Raw genomic sequence first — 22,756 nt, 5'->3', positions numbered from 1 at the left:
CAAATTACTTTGCTTTTTCCAAAGAAAAGTGTGTGTGTGTGTGTGTGTGTGTGTGTGTGTGTGTGTGTGTGTGTGTGTGTGTGTGTGTGTGTGTGTGTTTGTCTGTATGTGTGTGTGTGTGTGGGGGGGGGGGGGGGGGGTATGTATTCATAGGTCTATAGAAAAATGACACAAAAACACAAAAAATACACAAAAATATAGCAAAAAAGACAAGTCATTCCTTTCAAAGTATCTGCATTGGTTCTGAAATCCTCTAGGGCCAGATTGAAAGGGTCTATACCTACATATAGAGTATCTATTTATAGGCCTATACTAAGGCAATGACTGGATAGTGTTCCGTAAAGTAATGAGTGTTTACACATGTGAAGAGAGAGAGTGAAGCACTGGCGATTTAGTGTGGCATTTTGATGGGTTGTGTTTGAAAAATGAAATCAAGTTACTTCCTGTTTGATTTTTGTGTGTTACAGTTTTTCTCAGTCGCTTTGGTGCTTTTTTCAGATCAGAATGAAAATTCTCATAACTATTAGTTCAACCTCCACAACATTTAGGGCTATATTTTGGGTCACCAGCGCATGGCGTAAAGTTCGTTATTCACCGGCGCGAAGTTGAATTCGTTATTTTGCACGTTTATTTTTTAAGCATTGCGCCCAGGGGTGTGGCAATTAACAATCTAGGGAGGGACCTGGCGCATTGTCTAAAAATCGCTATCATACACCACCTAAACCTGGTCAGAAGTCAATGGCGAGTTGTTCATATGCTATTTTAAGAGCGCATGTCAGCAGTCATATTGGCAGGTGCACACCATCCTTCTATCATTCTTGAACGCACACCAGCGCACGTCCATGCAAAGCATTACAAATTGCATGATTACAATGGGAAACATAATTAGAATAAAGATATTACGAAATACTGTACATCTCATGATGAGTAGTTATTCACCATCATTTGCCAATTGGTAATGACGGTTAAAAGTGATTAGGGGAGAGGCGAGAGACACGTATGGAGCACAGCTGAAGACGCACTGTCACGAGATATAAGCAATTCCTCTGCAGGATAAATGCTGTTTTATTCAGTCATTTGAGCAACATTAGGGTAAGTGTTGCTTTTTCCAGCCTATGTTTTCGATGGTAACCCATTGTCAGTCAATAGTGAAAGTAACTGCATATAACTGTCTTGTCGTTGACTGACTCCTTGGTGAAGTTAGTTTCACTTTGCCAATGAGTTCAAATAATAGACGAGTGCAAATGCGTGAAGGCTATGCTAGGTTTTAGTAAAGCATGGTTTAAGAATGACTATTCCATACGGTCTCGCAAGCAGCCTCCTTCAAATGCGCCGTTGAATGCCAAAATACCGATGCATTTATTTGACATATCGCGCATTGCGCCGTTAAAGGGAATGACAGATGTCATTCTCATTGGTTTAAAATGATGTTACGCCCCAAACACACCCATATGACTGATCAAAAGACCTAGGAACACCTTGTTACGCCATGCGCTCCACTTTTGAGAACGAAACCCCTCCCAATGTGAACTGGACATCCTACTAAATTTGAATAGACTTTTGACGAGTGACGATGCACTTTGGAATGTCATGATAGGGCCCTTAGTCATTTGTGCACATCATAGTAGCAATTTCTCCTTCCTCTGAACAAATTGCAAATACTTTTGGACATGTATCAGTTGCTTACATACAATTCTCTGCTGTTTTTTAACATTATCATTTGCTTATGTCATGTCAGTCAAAATGAACTATACTTATGAATGCTGAATAGTCGTTCCCAATAAAACTAATAGTCTTCATTTCATTGCTTGAGTCATTACATACAAAATTGTTGAACTAGTTATCAAATTCTGTCACAATGCTGTAGAATTGCAAAGAGCATACAGTAAAAATGTACGTATTCAGTGTCTTGTACTCACTTACTCACCTAACTACAGCAATGTGTAACTTTACTGTAGTTTTCAAATGGCTGTACAAGTACTGTATAGTGCTGTCTTGAGCATGTTCAGGTAGTGTCACCGAGTTCTGACCTTTTTTTGCATTGGAAAACACCGAGAGAACTGTCATAATGAAAACATGACAAAGCCATTTGACTATCTTGTTCATAAACGATGGTGTCAAGACTTCTCATTTTGATGACACTGACAGTTTCATTGACATGAATACCTGCTTTTGAGGAATGGACTATCCATTTTGAGCAAGTGACGTGCTTTTGCAGGTCATCCACTAGGTTTTGCAGTTTGCACTAATTGTTTTGAGAATTGCACTAACTGCTGTGCAAATGTTAATAGTGATGTGAGAAAAGCACCAAAGCGACTGAGAAAAACTCTAAGTAGAAAATTGTGTGTGGTGTTTTGCAAAATGTGTTTTAGTCAATTGAAAACTGAGTCAAACACTGAGAATTAGTGTATGGTTTTGCAGATTTGGTGTGGGGTTATGATGTTTGGAAGACATGATTAGAAAATTGTGTGACAAGCAAAGATTTAGTGTGTAAGCATTTGAAAAAAACTGTAATATGACATTTTGGATACATAATGTACACACTGTTGCTCAAAACCTAAAGCTCTTCTGTCTTAGGCTTTCAATATGTATTACCATACAAGAGTGAAAGTATCAACAAAGAGAAGTTGAAATACACAGTAAAAATGCAAGCAATATTGAAACCAAAAATAGTGATTTTTCCCAAATAATTTGCTGTTGTGAATACAGTATTTTACAGCAAACAAGAAAAAAAGCAAAGAAGAATACAGTGACCACCAGATGTACATGGAGTTTTGAAAACACTGATTTGTGTGTGTGTGTGTGTGTGTGTGTGTGTGTGTGTGTGTGTGTGTGTGTGTGTGTGTGTGTGTGTGTGTGTGTTTGTGGGAGGCCTATGAATACGTGTACAGTATGTATTCATAGGCCTATAGACCCTTTCAACTGCAGAAACAAACAATTCTACAGTACAGTAAGCGTTCCTAAGGCATTTCTGGAGGCACAGAAAAATGTATTGAGCTAATGGTACTGTAACATGGGGACAAACAAAAATAGAGTAAAAAGACAAATTTTACATAAAGTCAACTTTTTGTAGAACATTACTGTAAGCTAAAGTCCGATTACTGTATTTTCTCTATTTTCAAAGTATCTGCATTGGTTCTGAATATTTCAACCGGAAATCCTCTAGGAGCAGATTGAAAGGGTCTATACCTATATAGAGAGTATATCTATTCATAGACCTATACTAAGGCAATGATTGGATGGTGTTCAGTAAAGTAAAGAGTGTTTGCACATGTGAAGAGAAAGAGTGATGCACTGGTGATTTAGTGTGGCATTTTGATGGGTTGTGTTTGAAGAACGAAATCAAGTTACTTCCTGTTAGATTTTTGTGTGTTAGGTAGAAAATTGTGTGTGGTGTTTTGCAAAATGTGTTTTAGTCAATTGAAAACTGAGTCAAACACTGAGAATTAGTGTATGGTTTTGCAGATTTGGTGTCGGGTTATGATGTTTGGAGGACATGTTTAGAAAATTGTGTGACAAGCAAAGATTTAGGGCTCTATCTTCCGTCCCGGCGCAATTGACTTTGTATACTCGCGCGTTTGTCTTTCCTATTTTGCAGTCAGCGCATATTGGAATTTTCCCTCCATAGGTACATGCCTGTAAATTAGGGAATTCGATTGCGCCCACGGGGGCGGTTCAGCGAAAAGACGGGGCGTGTTCCGGCGCAAACGTTCACTGTTGATATTTTGCAGTTTCAGAAACAATTCCGCCACAGACCAGGAACTCCCTGGTCTAAAGTCTGTGGCGAAAATGCAGATGCTATTTTAAGGGCGCATGCATGACCACAGGCCTGCATGAATGAATGCGTTGCACACCAATCTACAGACACCCCCGTGCACAGACGGAAACATTCAAAGCCTTGATAATATTTGTCCATTTCCCGGTTTTGTTCGTGCATTGGTGACCTAAATATTTAGTAGCCTATATAGTACAACATCTACATGCAATATCTTTACAACAACGCCTAATTACGACCTATTAATCTGGACAACTTTACAGCCCTATAAAGGCTAAAGTTACTTTTAGTTTTGTTCCAATTTACCGTTGTGTAAGGTTTTAAGCACCATAATTTTGCCTACCTTGTTGTAGCCCATCTGAAATAACTCCAAGCTTTGCTATGTTCCCTCCATCCTTTCGTTATTTTCAAAAAACGTTTTATATCCATGATGGCCTTGAAGTCTTGAGTTAGTGAATTAGCTTAAATCAGCTTTTCATGTGCTGTTAACCAGCAACAGATAGTACAAGAAAGCAGCAAGTATGGTTACAATTTCTGTAAAATTTCTGTAGTTGCTGCATCCATTCATTGTTATTCTCTCTCCTGCTCAAATAAATGTTGTGCGTGAATTAAGTTGATGATAACGTGTTTACAAACTCTGCTTTACAGAAAATATTGTAAATAGTCTACTGTCACGCAGTTAATGGGATACTGTGCAGAGTTGAAAGTTAGGTCAACTTAAACGAAGCCCTTGCTTGGCCGCCTGTGCTGCGCAACGCACACTTAGCTCCTCTCATCTATACAATGTAGTTCCCATTTCTGTAAACCATACAAAATTTCAAAGAAAAATATTACCACTCGAGGGAAATCAGTGTGGTGTCCATGTGAAAAAATAGGCATAAATCTAGCGTAGCCTACACATTTTCACGAATCACTGATGTGTTGATGACATAAATTAGGAAATGTTAGAGGACTTAAGGAGACGTGATGTTGAACTGCATGCCGATGCCATTTAACCCAAATGCCCCAGCGGCAGCACGGGAGAGAAGAGATTAACTGACAGAAGATATGCATTGTCTATAGAGAGGTAATGTTAGATTACATTGTAGGCTACATTGCAAATATAGCACCATGCATTCATAACCTCGTGATTCAGTGAGAATGATCCCAAAACATCGGAAAGTATGTCTTTGTGACAATTCTGTATTACATTTTGTCAAGATGAAAAATCAATAGCTAACTGTTCCCAACTGAACAGTGATTATAGCGCTGTGAACGCTCCTGGCTGCGCCTGGCAAATACGCCACCATAATAGCAATCAGCTATGGAACAAGCGTGCCTGTTGTTAAAGGCACTCATCCAGCTACATTGGCTACCTATGGCGGCCCGCATCAAATTCAAGGCTCTAACGCTTGCCTACAAAGTAGTCTCCGGTTCTGCTCCCACCTACTTGAATGCCTTCATACAGACATACGCTACCTCCAGACCGCTGCGCTCCTCAGACGAACGACGTCTAGCTCTACCTCCGGTACGCTCAGGCCAATCCAAACTTTTCTCATCTGTTGTTCCTCGCTGGTGGAACACACTGCCAGCTCCTACTAGGGCAGGGACATCCCTCTCCATTTTCAAAAAACTCCTGAAGACCCAGCTCTTTAGAGAACATCTCCTCTCATAGCAACACTTACAACAAGTCTTGCTGATCCTAGCACTCACCAGCCGTCTTAAACTGACACGTAACTGTTAAAAACAGCACTCACTGATGCACTTATTCTTACTGTACTCTAATGTTTTTTAAATTGTCCTAATATTGTTGAGAATTGCTCTAAACTTAAACTGTTTACCATGTTGTTAGTCGCTTTGGCTAAAAATGCGTCAGCCAAATGTAATGTAATGTAATGTAATGTAATGTAAAGGGAATGTGAGATGACGCTCTGATTGGTTTATTGCACGTTACGCCCAAACCACACCCATGATTAATGTAGCTACTTCAGACAACCCCATTTTAGATTTGTGTCGGGCGCAACAGTCAAATATCCCGCCGGTAAAATAGCATCAGCGTCCGAGATCCGCCCACAAAGTGAATTGCGTTTTGCGCAAAGACACTTCCGTTTTAGACCATTAAAATAGGGCCCATAGTGTGTAAGCATTTGAAAAAAACTGTAAACCATATTGGAATATTGCACATAATTGCACATAATGTTCTATTCCACTCTCTCAATTCCTTTTAATGTTCAACCTGCGTTTCAACCGCACTTGTGATTGAATCATGCCGTTCAGTTGTGAGCAGTGCAAATTGCGGGTGAGGGTGGAGAAAGGCAGTGATGTCTTTCACACAGTACACACAATAATATCTAGTAATAATGTGTGTGTGTGTGTGTGTGTGTGTGTGTGTGTGTGTGTGTGTGTGTGTGTGTGTGTGTGTGTGTGTGTGTGTGTGTGTGTGTGTGTGTGTGTGTGTGTGTGTGTGTATGTGTGTGTGTATGTATGTATGTGTGTGTTTGTGTCAAATGATGGTCCATGTATTTTGTTGTGACAACAAGGAAGGCATAATATCATTGAGGGAAATAGATCTTGTGCTTCAGGGTGTTTCACCTCCTCTCTGATTAAACACATTGCGTTGAATGCAGATCCAAGGTCCCACGCCAGACTGTCTGAGATACCGAGAACCAATTCTGAACACCACAACATTCCAGTGACTGAATGTCATGACATTTATTTATTTATATATTTATTACGTTTCACAAGTCATATTGTCTGTCATGCAGTGAGTTTTGTCTGTAGTTTCCATATTAGTGCACATAACACCAGTCACAATCTGGACCAACAACTTGGATGGCCTTTTAGTTATAAATAAGCTTGCCAAATTTTTCTGTTCATTACTAGACTTGCACTTTATTGTACAGTGTGCATAGCTAACCAAAATAGAATTATACAATAAATTTGTACTAGTGGAAGTAAAGTGGAAAAGACATTGTGCCGGGTTTTCCAAAGGTAATATATCCAAGCCAAAGAGTACAACAGGGCTGACTTGGAGTAAAAACACAATAAGACATTGAACTATTACTTTAAAAAATCATGTTTAAAAAATATACTGTGCTCGAGTGGAATTAAGTTACTGTGGCTGTGTCTGTGTTGAGTCCAATATTTCATGATTATCCAGTTGATATTGTACTGTGGGTGACCCTTCTTAACCATTATAACAAAAGATTCCGTTCTGCAACAATTTAAGGTTCTAAAATTCCATATTGAATTCAGTGAATCCAGTGGCCGGTTGCACAAAACACCTTAAGTTAAGTTTTTCCCTTAAAATATGATTTAAGGGTCTCTTAAAATAAAAATGGTTGCACAAACACCCTTAAGTTTTCTCCTTAAGGTTTCCTTAACATTTTCCCTTAGTATTTAAGGGTTTGTCCTTATCTTGTAAGAAATCCCTTAAACTGTTGCTAAAACGACCTTAGTAGTCTGGGGAAAAACCTAAGAGAAGATACCTTTATATGGCTCTGAGTGAATGTTCTTTAGAAAGTTAATTTTCTAACATTCATGTCACACTGGTATGATGGTGCCTACTGGTGTGTGATGATCAAGGCTTCCTTTTTACAGTAATGTCAGCCTTTCACATGATCAGCACGTGTCACTCATCTGTAGTGTGGTATTTCTTCCACTTTTTTGAAAAGACACAAATTCTCCCACACAGGCCAGTTCCTCTGGTCATAAGCACACACTCATGACTTGTACTCATGACTGGTTTGCACAAAAAGGGGTGAAGTCTCTATATCAGTCAAATCCTGCTAGGCATTAAGCACATTTTCTGTGCCATCGTAAGTCCACTCGGTTGCACTGGTGTTACATTACATTACATTTGGCTGACGCATTTTTAACCAAAGCGACAACATGGTAAACAGTTTAAGTTTTAAATCAATTCTCTCATCAATTTAGGACAATTTAAAAACGGTACAGTAAGAATAAGTGCATCAGTGAGTGCTGTTTTTAAACAGTTGAGTGCCAGTTCAAGACGGCTGGTAAGTGCTAGGATCAGAAAGACTTGTTGTAAGTGGTGCTATGAGAGGAGATGTTCTCTAAAGAGCTGGGTCTTCAGGAGTTTTTTGAAAATGGAGAGGGATGTCCCTGTCCTTGTAGGAACTGGCAGTGTGTTCCACCAACGAGGAACAACAGATGAGAAAAGTTTGGATTGGCCTGAGCGTACTGGGTGGTAGAGCTAGACGTCGTTCGTTTGAGGAGCGCAACGGTCTGGAGGTAGCATATGTTTGTATGAGGGCATTCAAGTAGGTGTGTGTAGTGGTGTGTGTGTGTGATTCTTGCTGTCCTATGGCAGGCCCTTTTCCTGAAGCTGAGCTTGTGTTGTGCTCTCCCCCCTGCTGTAGGACCACGAGCACGAGCGCCTCTACGGCAGGAGAGGCGTGTCGAAGAGGCAGAGCAGGGACCTCGCTTTCCTCAAGCTTCTGAACATTTCCGTGGCGCTGTCGCCACTGCTGAGCGTGGACACGCGGCAGTTCCAGACCTCCATGCGGGACGGCACAGAGGCCTTCTGGCTCAGCCGGCCCTCCTCCACACAGGGCCGACCGGTGAGAGCACGGCACCTCCTCCAGCTCTCCACACGGCACCTCCTCCAGCTCTCCACACACTTCTCCTCTGACTGCCAACTGCTGATGTGTTTAATTGCCTAGAAACAAGATATTTACCTAAATTATAATGTCATATTTTGAATATATATATTCTAATGTCACATTGGGGTATATATTTACTGTAATTCATTTATTAAGTAACATGAACTGTTCCCATATGTCTGGCCCTCCTCCTAACTACTTCTAAGTGCTACTGTTCTTAGTATTCTGTGAAGAAGAGATTTATTTCTAGAATAAAAATATAAACATATAGATTGATTGATTGATTGATTGATAGACATACTCTCTCTCCTCCTACTTCAGGTGCCCCTTCTGATGCAATGGAAAGGGAGGTACTGCGTCAAGCTGAACCTCAGCAACCCAGAGGCAGTGAGCTGGTTCCTGGAGCGCGTCAGCATGCTGCAGTCCCACCTGGGCATGGAGTATATCATCCTGGAGGGGGGCGAGGGAAGCCCGCTTGAGGAGCATCCATCCCTGTCCATGCAGGCTCCCTCCGGGGACGACTATGTCCAGCAGCTGGTGGAGATGGCTGGGAGAATAGGAGACACCACCATTGTGACCTCAGGGACAAGGTAAGGGTGCTGATTAAGGATGATTACCTTAGAGGAACCAGCTTCAGGAAGCTTCAGTCAAATCATCCTATCGTGACATACACTTCACTAAAATATAATGTTTTCTGTTTGACGCTTTATGACAGGTTTTAGATGGCTGTTATTGTAACCTTTCCCAAATTCTTCTTTCTAAACAAATCTTCCCATTAAGTTTGTCTCAGTATAAGTTTATATTTATTATTATCTTTCATCATTTCACCAAATTGCTTTGGTTGGCTGGAAGCATACAAGGACATCCATCCTCTTAAATGTCCCTTTTCAACCACTTGAAGTTGTTGTCCTTGTCTATCCAGAGAGAGACATTGTCACAGTAAGGGGCAAAGTCAGCTAATTCCTCCCGCATTAGATGTCCCACAAACCCAGCATGCTCCTGCTGACACCAGCGTGTGGTGTGGTAGTTATTGGTCTGGCTTATATATCTTGTGAGGTTGGACAGTCTAAGGCATGCTGTCACAGTGGTATTACAGGTTCAGCTTAGGCATGGTATGTTCTTTTTTTCAACCAGTGTTATTACAGGTTCAGCTTAGGCATGGTATGTTCTTCTTATGACCAGGATATGCTGATGATCCACCGGTGTGTGTGTGTGTGTGTGTGTGTGCTTCTATATGTCTGTGTGCATTTATGTTATGTATAGATTATATGTGTGTGTTTGTTTGTTTGTGTGTTGACTATACTATTTGGGATGAACCATGTTTCTTGATCTGGAAATAATTTTCAGAGAGATGGTGCATGTGTATGTATATATGTATGTGTATATGTATGTATGTATGTATGTATGTATGTATGTATGTATGTGTATATGTATGTACGATGTGTATGATGTGTATATGTATGTGTATATGTATGTATGTGTGTATGTATGTATGTATGTATGAATGATGTGTATATGTATGTATGTATGTATGTATGTATGTATGTATGTATGTATGTATGTATGTATGTATGTATGTATATGTGTACAGTATGTATGTATGTATGTATGTATGTATGTGTGTATGAATGTTTATGTGTATGTATGTATGTTTGTGTATTTATACTGTACATCTTGTTTTGCAGGTTAGCAGACATCTATGTGGTTTCAAACATAATGCATGCACGACATCCATCTGAAATCCTAATGAAATAATAACTGCAAACATAATGAATGCTAAGCTGAATGCAGGACACCCCTAGCTGAAATCTGTGCCCTTTTGCAGGTCCAGTCAGAGGCCACACTTCATCCAGATGGCCCCTCTGCAGTCGGACTGGACCTCCGCGGGAATCAAGGGCATCATTCCGGCCCTGTTGCACTACAGCCTGCTGGGATACAACTTTGTCATTCCCGACGCAGTAGGTAATAAGAATAAGCTGCCTCTCTTTAGAACTTCTTAAGAAAACCACAAAGAATGTCCTACCCCTGTCGTAAAATGGCCTGTCAACAGTTGTTGTGTGTTTTATTATCATAGTGAGGGCAAACGTGATCATTTATGATGGAAAAAAGGGCTGCAGCCAAAAAAGCTCCACAGTGAGGATTACCCTCTGTAAACCCTCTTGATCTTATCAGTTGGAGCCTGTGTTTGTGGAATCACTGTTTTTTAGAGAGTCCAGATGATTTGGATTCTTTTTATCTCTGTGTTGTTTATTAATTGTAAATGGAGCTAATTTTGCTGGGAGTGAATCGGTAAAATGGAGTGAATTAGTTTGGAGTGAATTGGGGTTTTGATGCCTCCAATATGTGCAAAGCTGAGGTATTTTTGGCTACTGGCAAAGGTGTGAGCGTGTGAGTATCCTTAAATACTCTGAATTCTTGATCCAGAGTACATTGTGGCCATGCCACTCAGTCAGTGCACTGAATGCCTTCTCTTCCAGCATTTCATGCACAATAAGTTATTTTAAGACCTAGTTGACTAGACAGGCATTTTATATGGACATAGTTGCTTTTGCAACGTGAGAAGAAGTTTATTTCAAATCCAAAGGCTTTTAGGCAGCAATATGACTAAAACTTCAAAGCTCCTGCACAAGTTCCTCCAGATTTTGTATGTGTAAAAAAGAAAGCATGTGTGAATTGAGTCTCAGTGCTGTATGGGGATAGCTCATCTTCACGGACTTGATTCCCCGTTCCTCTCCTGGCTGCAGGAGGCTCCCTGTGGGAAGAGCAGGTTGCTGATCAGGAGCTGTTTGTGCGCTGGCTGGAGATTGTGGCCCTTTTCCCAGTCATGTCCTTCCACACCCCACCATGGGACTTCGGAGAGGACTGGGTGAGTGCCAAATCCCTTTCCATCCACTTCATTCCCTCAAAGCCTTAATAGACAATATCAATATCAATGAGCTGAATCGCTGGTCTGAGTCTCTTCCCATCAGTGAGCGGAATCCCTGGGTTGGGTTTCTTCTCTTTTTCTCGTTTATTTACTGTTTTCCTCTGTTCTCTCCAAGTATTTTTTTTTCTTTTTTCAGTTCTGAATAGAGTTGAGTTCACTTCATACTTGATGACACAGCTCACAAAAACATAAAGCCTGAAACATCAAAAGCAGAACAGAAAGGAAAAACTCTTTTGTGTGCCTACTAGTGAAAGTATCGAGTGTCCACTGGATGAGTGTCCACTATGGCCACTCAGACAAGAGATGTCTGCTCACTGAGAAACTCTGCTACAACTCTCCCCTTTCACTTCCATTAGTGGGAGTCTGAAGGGAACGTTTGTGATATCAACTCAGATGTCTGAGTAAACGCAGTGAGACACCGCCCCGGGGGGCAGAGCTCAGGTGGATGTCATGAGCACCATGCCGTCGGAGGCGAGGCCTGCTGATGCAGCACAGGGACAGGGTCTTCATCTGGAGCCACCGTGGAGAGACCAGAGACACGCCCAAGACAAACAGCAACTTTAGGCTTCACATTACCGCTCCCTAATGGGATCCGTTCACCCTCATTGATATGTTTAACGGCTTGGTGCCTTGGTTGGATTTCAGGGGGAAATATGGAACTTTTCTTTTGTGTGTGTGTGTGTGTGTGTGTGTGTGTGTGTGTGTGTGTGTGTGTGTGTGTGTGTGTATGTGTGACTAACAGAGAGAGTATGTGTGTGTATATGGGTGGATGTTGGGTGAGGCGTCGGGGTGGACTGTTTTTCCTTGCTTTAAGGAAGTAAAACTTTGGCGCTATCCCAACATCACCTGTGGTTAAGCATTCATCTGTTGTACATTAGCGTCTCTTGTAAATTTACGACCTTCAATCACAGCTATCATGAAAACCACTTCAGCTGGAATGATAATGAATTGAGGATAACCCTCACAAAATGAGCAAAAGCCTTTTATTATGAGCAATTAAAGTATTGTTTGTATTGATGGGGAGATATGGTGAAGAAGACCATTCATATTCTTCTCTCCAACTGAAAGTAAATAGGTTGCTTATGAAACTTATGAGTCAGATGTTATAAATAATGGACCCGTCCAGTTGGGAAGCTTTGTATGTTTGCTTACCAAAGTGCTGTCTGAGTTGCAAGAGAACTAAGATGCCATGTTTTTCTTTTCATAAGAAAACAGCAGTATTTTATGTGTCTTGGTTAAACTCGAAACTCAAAGCAGTTATCTTAGCTCCTCATGCCAAAAAGCACTCCCCCACTTACCTTTCCATTATGTTTGGGTCTGTGTGTGTATGTACGTACGTACATGTGTGTGTGTGTGTGTGTGTGTGTGTGTGTGTGAGGCTATTTGAGTTGGCTGTGTTTGAGATTGGTCCATCTGTGTATGTGACACCCATCAGAGACTGTTAAATCAATGACGGAGTTGGGCCTAAATAGGAATAGAACCCAGCGTGGTAACCACAAGCCTGTTTTTTCCATTTAAGACAAAGTCGAACTCAGGGCCATGGCTCAAAATTCATTTCAAGAGATGTTTTTTCTCCTCCTCAAAATACATTTTTTATGAATGTGGTTTGACTGGGTTTCCGTCGCCAGTGGCTGGATAGGATGTTAACCCAAGGATGTGACCCTTCATGGAATGTAAGAGACACTCCACAAAAGGAATGGATGTATGTAGTGTCAAACCACAGCTTAAAAATATGCACATTCCCTTTCTACATCTGCAGGACAAATTTTCCATCAAAACATCATGCCACGGCCGCCGTCGGACGTGCTTTGTGCTTTCCACCTTTCAGACGCCAGCCTGACATACTGACAAGCGACCGCGAAGCACACTGTTGTTCTAGAAGTTAGAACTTAGAACTTAGAACAACACCAAGGAGAGGCAATTAGATCAGGTCAGTCAGGTCAGTCTCGGTTGCCTTTAGGACAGTGTGTCCAAACACTCTCTTTATGCCCATGCGGTCTCAAAATAGGCCGATCTACTGCCCCTCCATCCTGGGTCCCTGAGGGTTACCTCATGTCAAGGCTTCTCTGTTTCTGCTCCGTGCTGACGACCCACCTGCCAAACCACTTGCTACTTTGGGTTCTTACCATTTATATGATGTCTTAAAATTGTAGGCCTTTGCGGACAGAGCCTGCTGTGTCAGAAACGAAGATGTCAAATTTCATTACATTCAGAATCATTTTGACATTTTTAAATCTAATCCCAGACTATGACTGTATTCTCTTCAGTGAATGTGTATGCATGTATGCTTTCACATTGTGTAGTAATTGTATTTTTGCATGATTGAAATTTGGTTTTGAACCATTTGAATTGTTAAACAGTAAGACCATTATTTAGTGGAATGAGGAAAGATGAAATGGGTACATGAAACAGCTGACTGATTACAGTTTAGAACATTTCAGCTCCAAATACCTTTAAAGGTTCCTTAAGATTAAAGCTTGAAATGTCCCCTCTGGCTTCCTCCTTTCCCACTTGGGATAGCAATCATATGTTGATGTATTCCTGCTTTTAAAGGTATCATACTTTTCTGTGTCCAGATGTTGAATCTTACCAGGTTCTATGTGTCAAAGCACCAAGACTTTGTAGTTCCTCTCATAACAAAGTATGCTGAGGTGTGGCAGGCCAGTGGTGACCCGATCTACAGACCACTCTGGTGGATTAGCCCAGACGACCCCGTCACCTTCACTGTGGATGACCAGTTCTTGATCGGAGATGAGGTAGGCCTTCTGTTTCAAAGTACAGATGTGGTCAAAAAATTATTAATGTATCATTTAACTAAATTCTAAACGTATATTCATCCTACATTGCAAGTATTATTTTGTTATTAAAAGTAATATTATTTTTCTATGTAAAAGTATTTATTGAAACATTTCAACTGCAGCTTCAACAGCACCCTAAATACTAATGCAATTGCATTTTCAGAATCAATCAGGCATGGAATTTCTGCATTGGTTGATTTTTATTAAACTCAGAATCACTGTTTGATATTCACAACAAACACAACAAGCAAAATCCTGGTAGGACTGACAGTTGTATTGGCTGTGCAGTGAATGTTCGATAAGTGTCTAATAAATAAATAATAAATAAGACATAAATAAATCAATGTGTGTCTTTTTTATTTTTTAGATTCTTGTTGCTCCAGTGACAGAGAAAGGGGCAACACACAGAGACATTTACCTCCCAGACGCGGACTCTAAGTGGCAGGACACGAACAACGCTAAGGTGTTTGACGGAGGGACGTTTTTGTACGACTACCCGGTCGCGTTGGATGAAGTGCCCGTTTTCTTACGCGGGAACTCTTGAGTCCAAGTTACCTAACTTACTTTGCTGCCATTTTTTTTTAAATCATCGTGCTCTTAAGTTGCACTTTCCTCAAAGACCAGTACTCTCATCTCAAGACAAGATCTTGAGACTAGATCAAATTTCATTTTTATATTTGCACTTTACAAAAGAAACGATTTCTATTTTCTCATGGTCGTTGTCCTGCCTCTGATCACCACCATTCGTTTGACCTTGTTAATGCTCCTCTGCTCTTTTTACATCCTTTCAGTGTCAACAGTTCTGTGCGTTTACATTTGATCACATTTTTACAGCCTTTTAAGATTTAATTTTTTTTCCTGATTGCATTTTATGGAGTCCAGAGTAACCCTTTATTTGCTTAAAAACACTATGAATTTCTGAAGACCAAACAAAGATTCAAAGACTGCTACTTCATCTCTGCTGAGAAGAATCCTTTGATGACAGAAAGAGTGTGAGCAAGTCTTGGACAAAGCTCAAATTCATGTCATTGACTGGTTGAAGGCTTTTTACTTGAACTCTGATGGCTGATTTGCCAGTGTTTTGTAAATGTACCTCAAACTAGGTTTATCAATGCCTTTTATTGTGAATTCTGCTCTCTATCAATGATCACCACTGTCCATAAGAAATGCTGCCTTAAAAGCACTTATTGTTTAAAAAATTACAAGAGTATTGTTCTGTCTAGGATAAGGAAAAGGTCATGGAAAGCTTGAACATGTTACTGTAGGACTGTAGCTCAAGTCTGAACCTCACTGCCGCTCTTGAAAGTACACTACAAAAAAGTCTGTCCAAACGTACTACTAGATTTCCAATTTACTTTGCCCAATCTAAATTTGATTTACAATGTATATAGTTTATCAGCACAAACTGGTATTTATTCAACTGATATTGGCTTTCATCTTAGATATCTTCTGTTTTCATTTTCCAGATAATTGAGTGAATTTGTATAATATGTTTTTAAATGTAGTTTTCCTGGTATAATGAACCTGCAGTTGGGTTGTTGTAATTTGATTTAATTTGACTTCATCAAAACAACACAGTTGCAAGTTTATTGATATTACCTGAAATGCACAATGAAAAAGATGACTTTTTGAATATTCTTAAAAATTGAGATATATCCTTTTTTTGAACCAAATTGTTCAAGTATAGCAAGATGTGGTCTTGTAAAAATGCAACTGGACGAAGTGATGTCAAAGAAGAAATGATTAGTGTAGCAAGATTACTGCTGAAGTCTCTTCTTTGATATCAGTACTGACTTGAATGGTGTGAGGTACTTTAATGTCTGTCCATGGATAACCCAGTGGTGTGAATGATGATGCCTTACAAACCAACCTTTTTTTTCTTTATAAATAACAATGGTAAACAAAAGGCTAAATTATATAAATAAACATTAGTCTGTTATTGGCTAAATAAAAAAAGAGAGAGGAAATGTACCCCAGCTCTATTGAAAGCTACTCTAAGCTAGCCTACCTTAAATTATACACAAAATGACCACAAACAACCCAGAGCAAAGCCACAAAAGCAACACATGCTAAAATCTTGACATGACAGGCATTTAGTCACCTAGTCAGGCATTTAGTCACCTAGCCAGGGACCTCTCCTCTGCTGCTGACACCTGTAGTGCTTACGTGCCTCTTGAGTGTCCGAGGTATACCTCATTAGCGCAACTAGCCGTAGTTCTGCAGAGACACAAGCATACGAGGGGAGAGCAAAAGAAAATGATCCACAAAGAACAACCAAGTTCTAAGACCACAACAGCTACAGTAGTATGCAGACTTAACTAGTATCGGTACTAACCTTTATACACCATTGTGTCCTTGTAGTAGAATGGGCTGTCCTCTGTAGTCGTCCCAGCCTCTCCGATCGCACAAGGGTTGTTTCCTGAAAGGAACGTGTTAGTAGGTACTGTAGATATATGAAATGCATTTTAATATAAATAATAATTGTAACAAGTAAGATGAATGATTAGAAAAATCACATGATGATTACCTGGTATCTGTGTCCGTCTGGGACCTCTGACTTAAATAGTTCATGTTTACTGTCATTTACTGGACACTCAGGTTTCACCTATTAAATGAGAAATGTCTTAGTGAGGCCCGTGATTGCATACACTTTAATGTCTTAAACCACTTCTATATGTGAATGTGATTTATACATGTTAAGCTAAAAAATAGAAAAAGAATAAAAATAACAAATACTAACTGTGATTATTTGACACCCTTACGACTTTTGACAGTTGTTTTTTTCTTTAATGCTTATTTTAGGTTCATGTGAATGAAATGACAAAGTTTTAAAAAAGCTCCGTATCAGCAGACGTTTACGCTATTTTGTGCTTTTGTACCTAAACAGGACATACTGTGTCAGTCATGTATATATATATTTTTTTTTCAAACACTTTTGCCATTAAATGTTGTGTTGTTCCACTGTAAATCAGAAAAAAAAAGAATGACAATATGCAATAAAGTTTACATTTTTTTCCTTAACCACGCTTGTCAACCAAGAGGTCCGAGGGGTGCGTGACACATAAGGGGCTTTCATAACATTGTTTTTAAGCTCATTAAAGGCATAGTCTGAATTCTGTGACATTTCAGTACAATAGTCAGTAAAAGTACACCCCTCCCAACTGTGCTCCTGAAGCAATGTGTTGATTGGCTGGAAGACTGTATGCCTCAGTCTGAGCCACTTTGTCCATTTTCCATTCACATCGCCAGGCCTGTACAGCATTTTTTGCAACCCCACAACAGATAGCAAGGACCATGAGGAGCAATATAAAAACCTATATTGTATTTAAACAGCCTTTACCTTTCATTTTGGAGAACATGGATGTGTGGCCAGTGAGAGGCCCCTCAGGTCTAATATATTGGACATATTGGGTGGAATGGAATATAGAACATGTTCCCATAAAATGTCAGCTTCCTGTGCTGTATATTTGAAAGCTATCTGAGACAGTGTGGGAACTCGGTCTGTCATATGCCATCCTGCCATCCCCTGAACTTGAGCTCTCGCCTTCACTCGCGCTAGGCTGTAATGAATGCCAGACAAGATGGTGGGAGGATGTGTGTGTGTGTGTGTGTGTCTGTGTGTCTGTGTATGTGTGTCTGTGTGTCCCTGTGTGTGTGTGTGTTGTGAGTGTATGTATCTATGTATGGACCCATGCTCATTCATTGCGCACACAAATACACACATGCATAGTCAAATGTGCAAAGGGGTTGCAAGTCTCTTTTCCAAACCCATCACCTGACGACAGACGTCTCCAGTAATTCTACTTAAACCTTATAAAGATTATTTATAGCCACGGTGAGCATGTGAAGCGATTCATATGGAGAACACATTTGCCAGCCCTTCCTTCACCTTGCAGTGGCGTTTTGCCAGCAGTGGCCACTGCACTCTGCTCTGTCATCCAGAGCTTCAGCAGAGAAATGCTCCCAAATGCCTCCAAATGAATAATGACAGATGCTGACTGTAACAGTGAAAAAGTCTTTCTTTTTTCTGTTTGTGATTTCAGTATGAATGTAGTAATTCTTAATAGGTTTTCAAACTATATACTAGGGCTGTCAATCGATTAAAAAAATTAATCTAATTAATGACATACTCTGTGATTAATTAATCTAAATTAATCGCATATATAATTTTTGCTGAGAAAGTATTTTAAATATTTAAATTCAAATGAATCATTGAATAATCAGCATTAGTGACATTAAAGTTCAAAAACTCTTTTATTATTATTTTCACTGTTTAAATAATGGCCATAATAATCTATGATATGACCTAATATGCTGAGGAAATAAATTCAAAAGTGCTTCGGGAAGAAGTTTTTTTCACATACAAGGCGTTTCATTCCACAGATATAACCTAGGGGACACAATGAAAATAAATGAACACTCCCCTCAATGTCAACACTATTTCTTTCCATTAATGTGCAACTTTAGAGTTGACAAACTCCGGTGATATGCAAATTCCTTGCTGCAGACATTGCAGAGGACTTTATTTTAATCAACACTTTATTTTTGTCAACACCATCAGGCCGTTTTTTTTAAAGTAAATGGTCCAATCAATGATCTAGGCAGCACATTTTACAGTAATGGTTACTAACTAGAATGGCTCGGGGTCAAAGGTCATATGGAATCGATTAATCTGCGTTATTTTTTTTAATCAGTTATTTTTTCTCAAATTAATTAATCGAAATTAATCAGTTATTTTGACAGCCCTACTATATACTATATACTATAAACTATATATTCTTGGTGTATATACTGCACACCAAGAATATTATAAAACTGTTCTTTAGTTGAGGCTTTTAAAGGGCTGCCCAGCTGTGGCCTACTGGTTACCACTTCAGACCTGTAACCGGAGGGTTGCCGGTTCGAACCCCGACCAGTAGGCACGGCTGAAGTGCCCTTGAGCAAGGCACCTAACCCCTTACTGCTCCCCGAGCGCCGCTGTTGATGCAGGCAGCTCACTGCGCCGGGATTAGTGTGTGTACACTGTGTGCTGTGTGTTTTTCACTAATTCACGGATTGGGATAAATGCAGAGACCAAATTTCCCTCACGGGATCAAAAGAGTATATATACTTATACTTACTTATACTTAAATGCAGTGGGAGGTGTAGATTTGTAAAGATAACAGTGAAATATTGCTTGAGTTAGATTATTTTTGTCATTCAAACAATTGCTGTGTACTGTAATAATGTTCAAAATAACAAATAAATGGCCAGACTTAAAAAGAATCTCCAAACCACAGTATACAAATCTGTAACTGGGGAACAACCAAAGGTTTTGTGGTCTATTACTCATATAAACTAAGAAATGCATAATGCAAAATCCACTGTTTATGTCTGAAGCGTTGTGCCCTGATCTTGAGATGAATTAAACTGGTGGCAAGCAGCAGAGTGAGACCCCTCTCTCATGGGCTACTTTTAGAAAGTGCAAGTTGAGGTTTAAAGTTTCAGTGGCAGTCAGAGTGAATAGGTTTTCCAGCTTGCCAATTACAAACACAATTTTATGTCATGCTAGCAGCAGCAAACAGTCAGCTCAGTTGCAAAGGGCAGACTGTGTTTTCTTTTTTACATAATGTTTACATATGTGCTGTTTTCGGATTTTACAACATGTGCACAATATTGTTTTGTGTGAGTGGATTTGTTAGCCTTAGTTTACAAGGTGTTAGCCCTGCATAGTGGTTGGAAGACGGGAATGAAATTCAGAATCTTGTCATGTCTTAAGATAGGCTACTTAATACTAAAGAGGCTGCTATTTTCCATCTAAAGTAGGCTCCTGTAAATGGGACGGCTGGTGTTCAGGCGAGTTTAAGTAAAGGTCTAAAGAGCACAGAGTTGTTGAGGGGCTCATGGATGCCAGGAATGTGGCCTTGAAATGTAAGCCTGGCCCTGGAAAGTGTGGGCTACCACACAAGAGTATATATACTGCTGGACTATTGTGGTGTGGTCCCGCTCCGAGTGATGGTATATGTATATGTGAGTGTGTGTGTGTGTGTGTGTGTGTGTTTGTATGTATGGAGATTTACAGGGGCGTGTGTGTAATGCCAAGGTGGCTCTGTCGCCTGTAATGACTTCCTGTGTCCCCTTGCTGAGAAATCTGTCACCCCCCGCGGGCTCTAAACATCTTCTTCTCTTTGCCCCACACACCCCCTCGTCTCGCCTGCTTGCCCGCGGGCCCCTCCCGGCCTCCTCGGCTCCACCAACAGCAGGGCTATTTTTAAGCGGGCAGGGCCGAGCCGCCTCCTCACTGGGGTCCACTTGAGTGGCCACCACCTGGTGCGCTGGAAGGTGTGTCCTGGAGGATGGGTGGCAGAGCAAGGCATGAAGAAATGATCACATATCTCCCACCCAGAGTTATTTGGTTTCTGATTTCACTTTCATTTTAGTTTAGTTTGACCAGTGCAAAAGCAGATTAAATTAAGTTAGTCTTAGTCTTGAATTGTTCATTGTCGTTTTTTTTTTTATCTAGTTTTTTTGTTTTCGTTTTTTTTTTTAAACTGTAGTTTTTATTTTTTTATTTCACTAGTTATTTATTTTTTAAATCATTTTTTGCTGCTCGTTTTAGTTTTCGTTAACTATAAAAACCCTGCTCTCATGTCTGAAACCAAGTCAGGTTTTTAGGAAGTATGAATATATTTACTCTAATGTGTTACTTGATTTTTAGGCATTACACAATATGACTACACTCTTTAATACACTTATTGTTACCTTGTTACCATGGACTCCATCAAGATACCCTGAGCCCTAATGTGTTTAGTTTTTCAGCCCTGCGCCAACTGTCTTGTTATTGTGAATGGATACGGCCATGTCAATATGTTGTGAAACAATTCTTTTTAGGAGTGAGCTTTGCATTGGGGTCTGTATCAGTCTGATTGCCAGATATCCATGTACATGTGCACGCTATCACTGAGTGTTTATTTCATGGCCCCTCAAAGTGATTTGAGTTTTGACCCGATATGTACTGCAGACCTACAATTGTGCTTGTTCCCGTTGTGTATGTACCCAGTCAGCTGCCTACATGTCAACCCCCACACACACACACTGCACCACCACCAGTTTGGTCCCCGTCTGTTTATCCAGTGGGTATCCGCTCCTGACATCTCATTTTTGGCATTGTGATCAGGAACTGGAATCCAGGTCAGTTTGTGTACAGTTGTAGGTCTGACTGCATTACATGTCAGGGCTACATTGACACTGATCAAAATCTTCAGCTGACTGTCTCTAAGAACACCTGTAAATCATCCTCAAGACTGGAAGCAAAGTTACCATAGTGCACCCAGAGATCTCTGTATCATCACCACCATTAAGGTTCAGAGCATACTTTACTCGTCGCCCCGACACCCCTGTTTGGCTCTCACTAACAACACTAGAACTAGTGTGAATAGCATTGGTTGACTTGCTTGCCAATGGATACAGTTGTCTGTGGAGGAGCTCCCTCTAGTGGCCATGTCTGAAAACAGCCTTAGGGACTTTTATCTCTGTTCATCTAACACCATTACATACTTTCACAAGTCATTTTTTGTGAGTACATACAAACTGTATGTGGTTATGCTTATCTAGATGACAGACATCTCCAGTAATTCTACTTAAACCGTATAAAGATTATTTTTTTAGCCACAGTGAGCATGTGAAGCGATTCATATGGAGAACACATTTGCCAGCCCCTCCTTCACCTTGCAGTGGCGTTTTGCCAGCAGTGGCCACTGCACTTTGCTCTGTCATCCAGAGCTTCAGCAGAGAAATGCTCCGAAATGCCTCCAAATGAATAATGAGAGATGCTGACTGTCAAGATGCTTACTGCCAATTAATTGGGGTTATGGTTATCTACTTAGATCAATTTTCACAAGCGAATACAAACAAACAAACCTCACTTCTCATTTGCAAAAACATAAAATGGACAACTTGGCACTCCTCTTAGATGTCCAAATTTTATTGTGTTAAAATCTCTTGGTTTCTCAGCTGCTCATCCCATTGCACACATTAATCCAGTGAGCATACTGATGTCATTCTTCATCAAAACCATGCAAAATTTCATATTAGAAACCTACGGTGAAAAATACAACAACTTCACATCTGGAATACCTTGAAAGGTAACATGTTGATGGTTTGTTGACCATTTCATAACTGTACATTTGACTGCTTTGACAATATTATTTAATCTACTATGAAAAACATAAGTTATAGCTCTGACAACCTTCAGTTCCCCCCAAAATATCAAACATACAAACAAACTAAACAGAAACCTCTACAGTACATCCCATTTTCATGTGAAAAGAACTAGACTAGAACAGATGAATAAATATCGTTGTTTTTCTCCGCCATGATGACGGACCTCACTCACAGAGCATTCTCAGACGCAGACAGAGGAAGTCAATGTCAACGCCTTCCCCTCACCCACCTTCCTTCCCTAAGCATCTACAATATTTCTGAGTGATATCTACCGCAGAAATACTAGCTAATACAGTGGTCTGCCATCTTGTTGCCATCTTGTTCTGGTAAAGAACATTCTCCCTTTGAATATTCAAATATAGGGCGTGTAAGCACGACACACACACACACACACACACACACACACACACACACACACAGGCATACTGTTGCATGCTGTGCATGCTCTCCC

At 40.3% G+C, this 22,756-nt stretch overlaps 1 protein-coding gene across 1 annotated transcript in view; it reads left to right on the top strand.

The window, feature by feature from the left end:
• LOC143106742 (SITS-binding protein) overlaps positions 1 to 17,092 on the top strand; it is a 34,787-nt gene extending 17,695 nt beyond the window's left edge. Inside the window, exons 6-11 of the mRNA XM_076271198.1 lie at positions 8,137 to 8,337; positions 8,701 to 8,969; positions 10,205 to 10,341; positions 11,124 to 11,245; positions 13,882 to 14,061; positions 14,471 to 17,092. Of these exons, the coding sequence (XP_076127313.1) occupies positions 8,137 to 8,337; positions 8,701 to 8,969; positions 10,205 to 10,341; positions 11,124 to 11,245; positions 13,882 to 14,061; positions 14,471 to 14,647 (1,086 nt within the window). The 3' untranslated portion in view covers positions 14,648 to 17,092. The remainder of the gene's footprint in view (positions 1 to 8,136; positions 8,338 to 8,700; positions 8,970 to 10,204; positions 10,342 to 11,123; positions 11,246 to 13,881; positions 14,062 to 14,470) is intronic.
• Positions 17,093 to 22,756: the final 5,664 nt, after the last annotated feature.

The sequence above is a fragment of the Alosa pseudoharengus genome, unplaced genomic scaffold (assembly GCF_046254945.1).
Source record: "Alosa pseudoharengus isolate Yale_2024_CS ecotype anadromous, Long Island Sound unplaced genomic scaffold, YU_APseudo_1.1 YU_APseudo_1.1_scf_10, whole genome shotgun sequence".
In the NCBI taxonomy this organism is placed as follows: domain Eukaryota; kingdom Metazoa; phylum Chordata; class Actinopteri; order Clupeiformes; family Clupeidae; genus Alosa; species Alosa pseudoharengus.
This window is presented reverse-complemented; position numbering and strand designations above follow the sequence as displayed.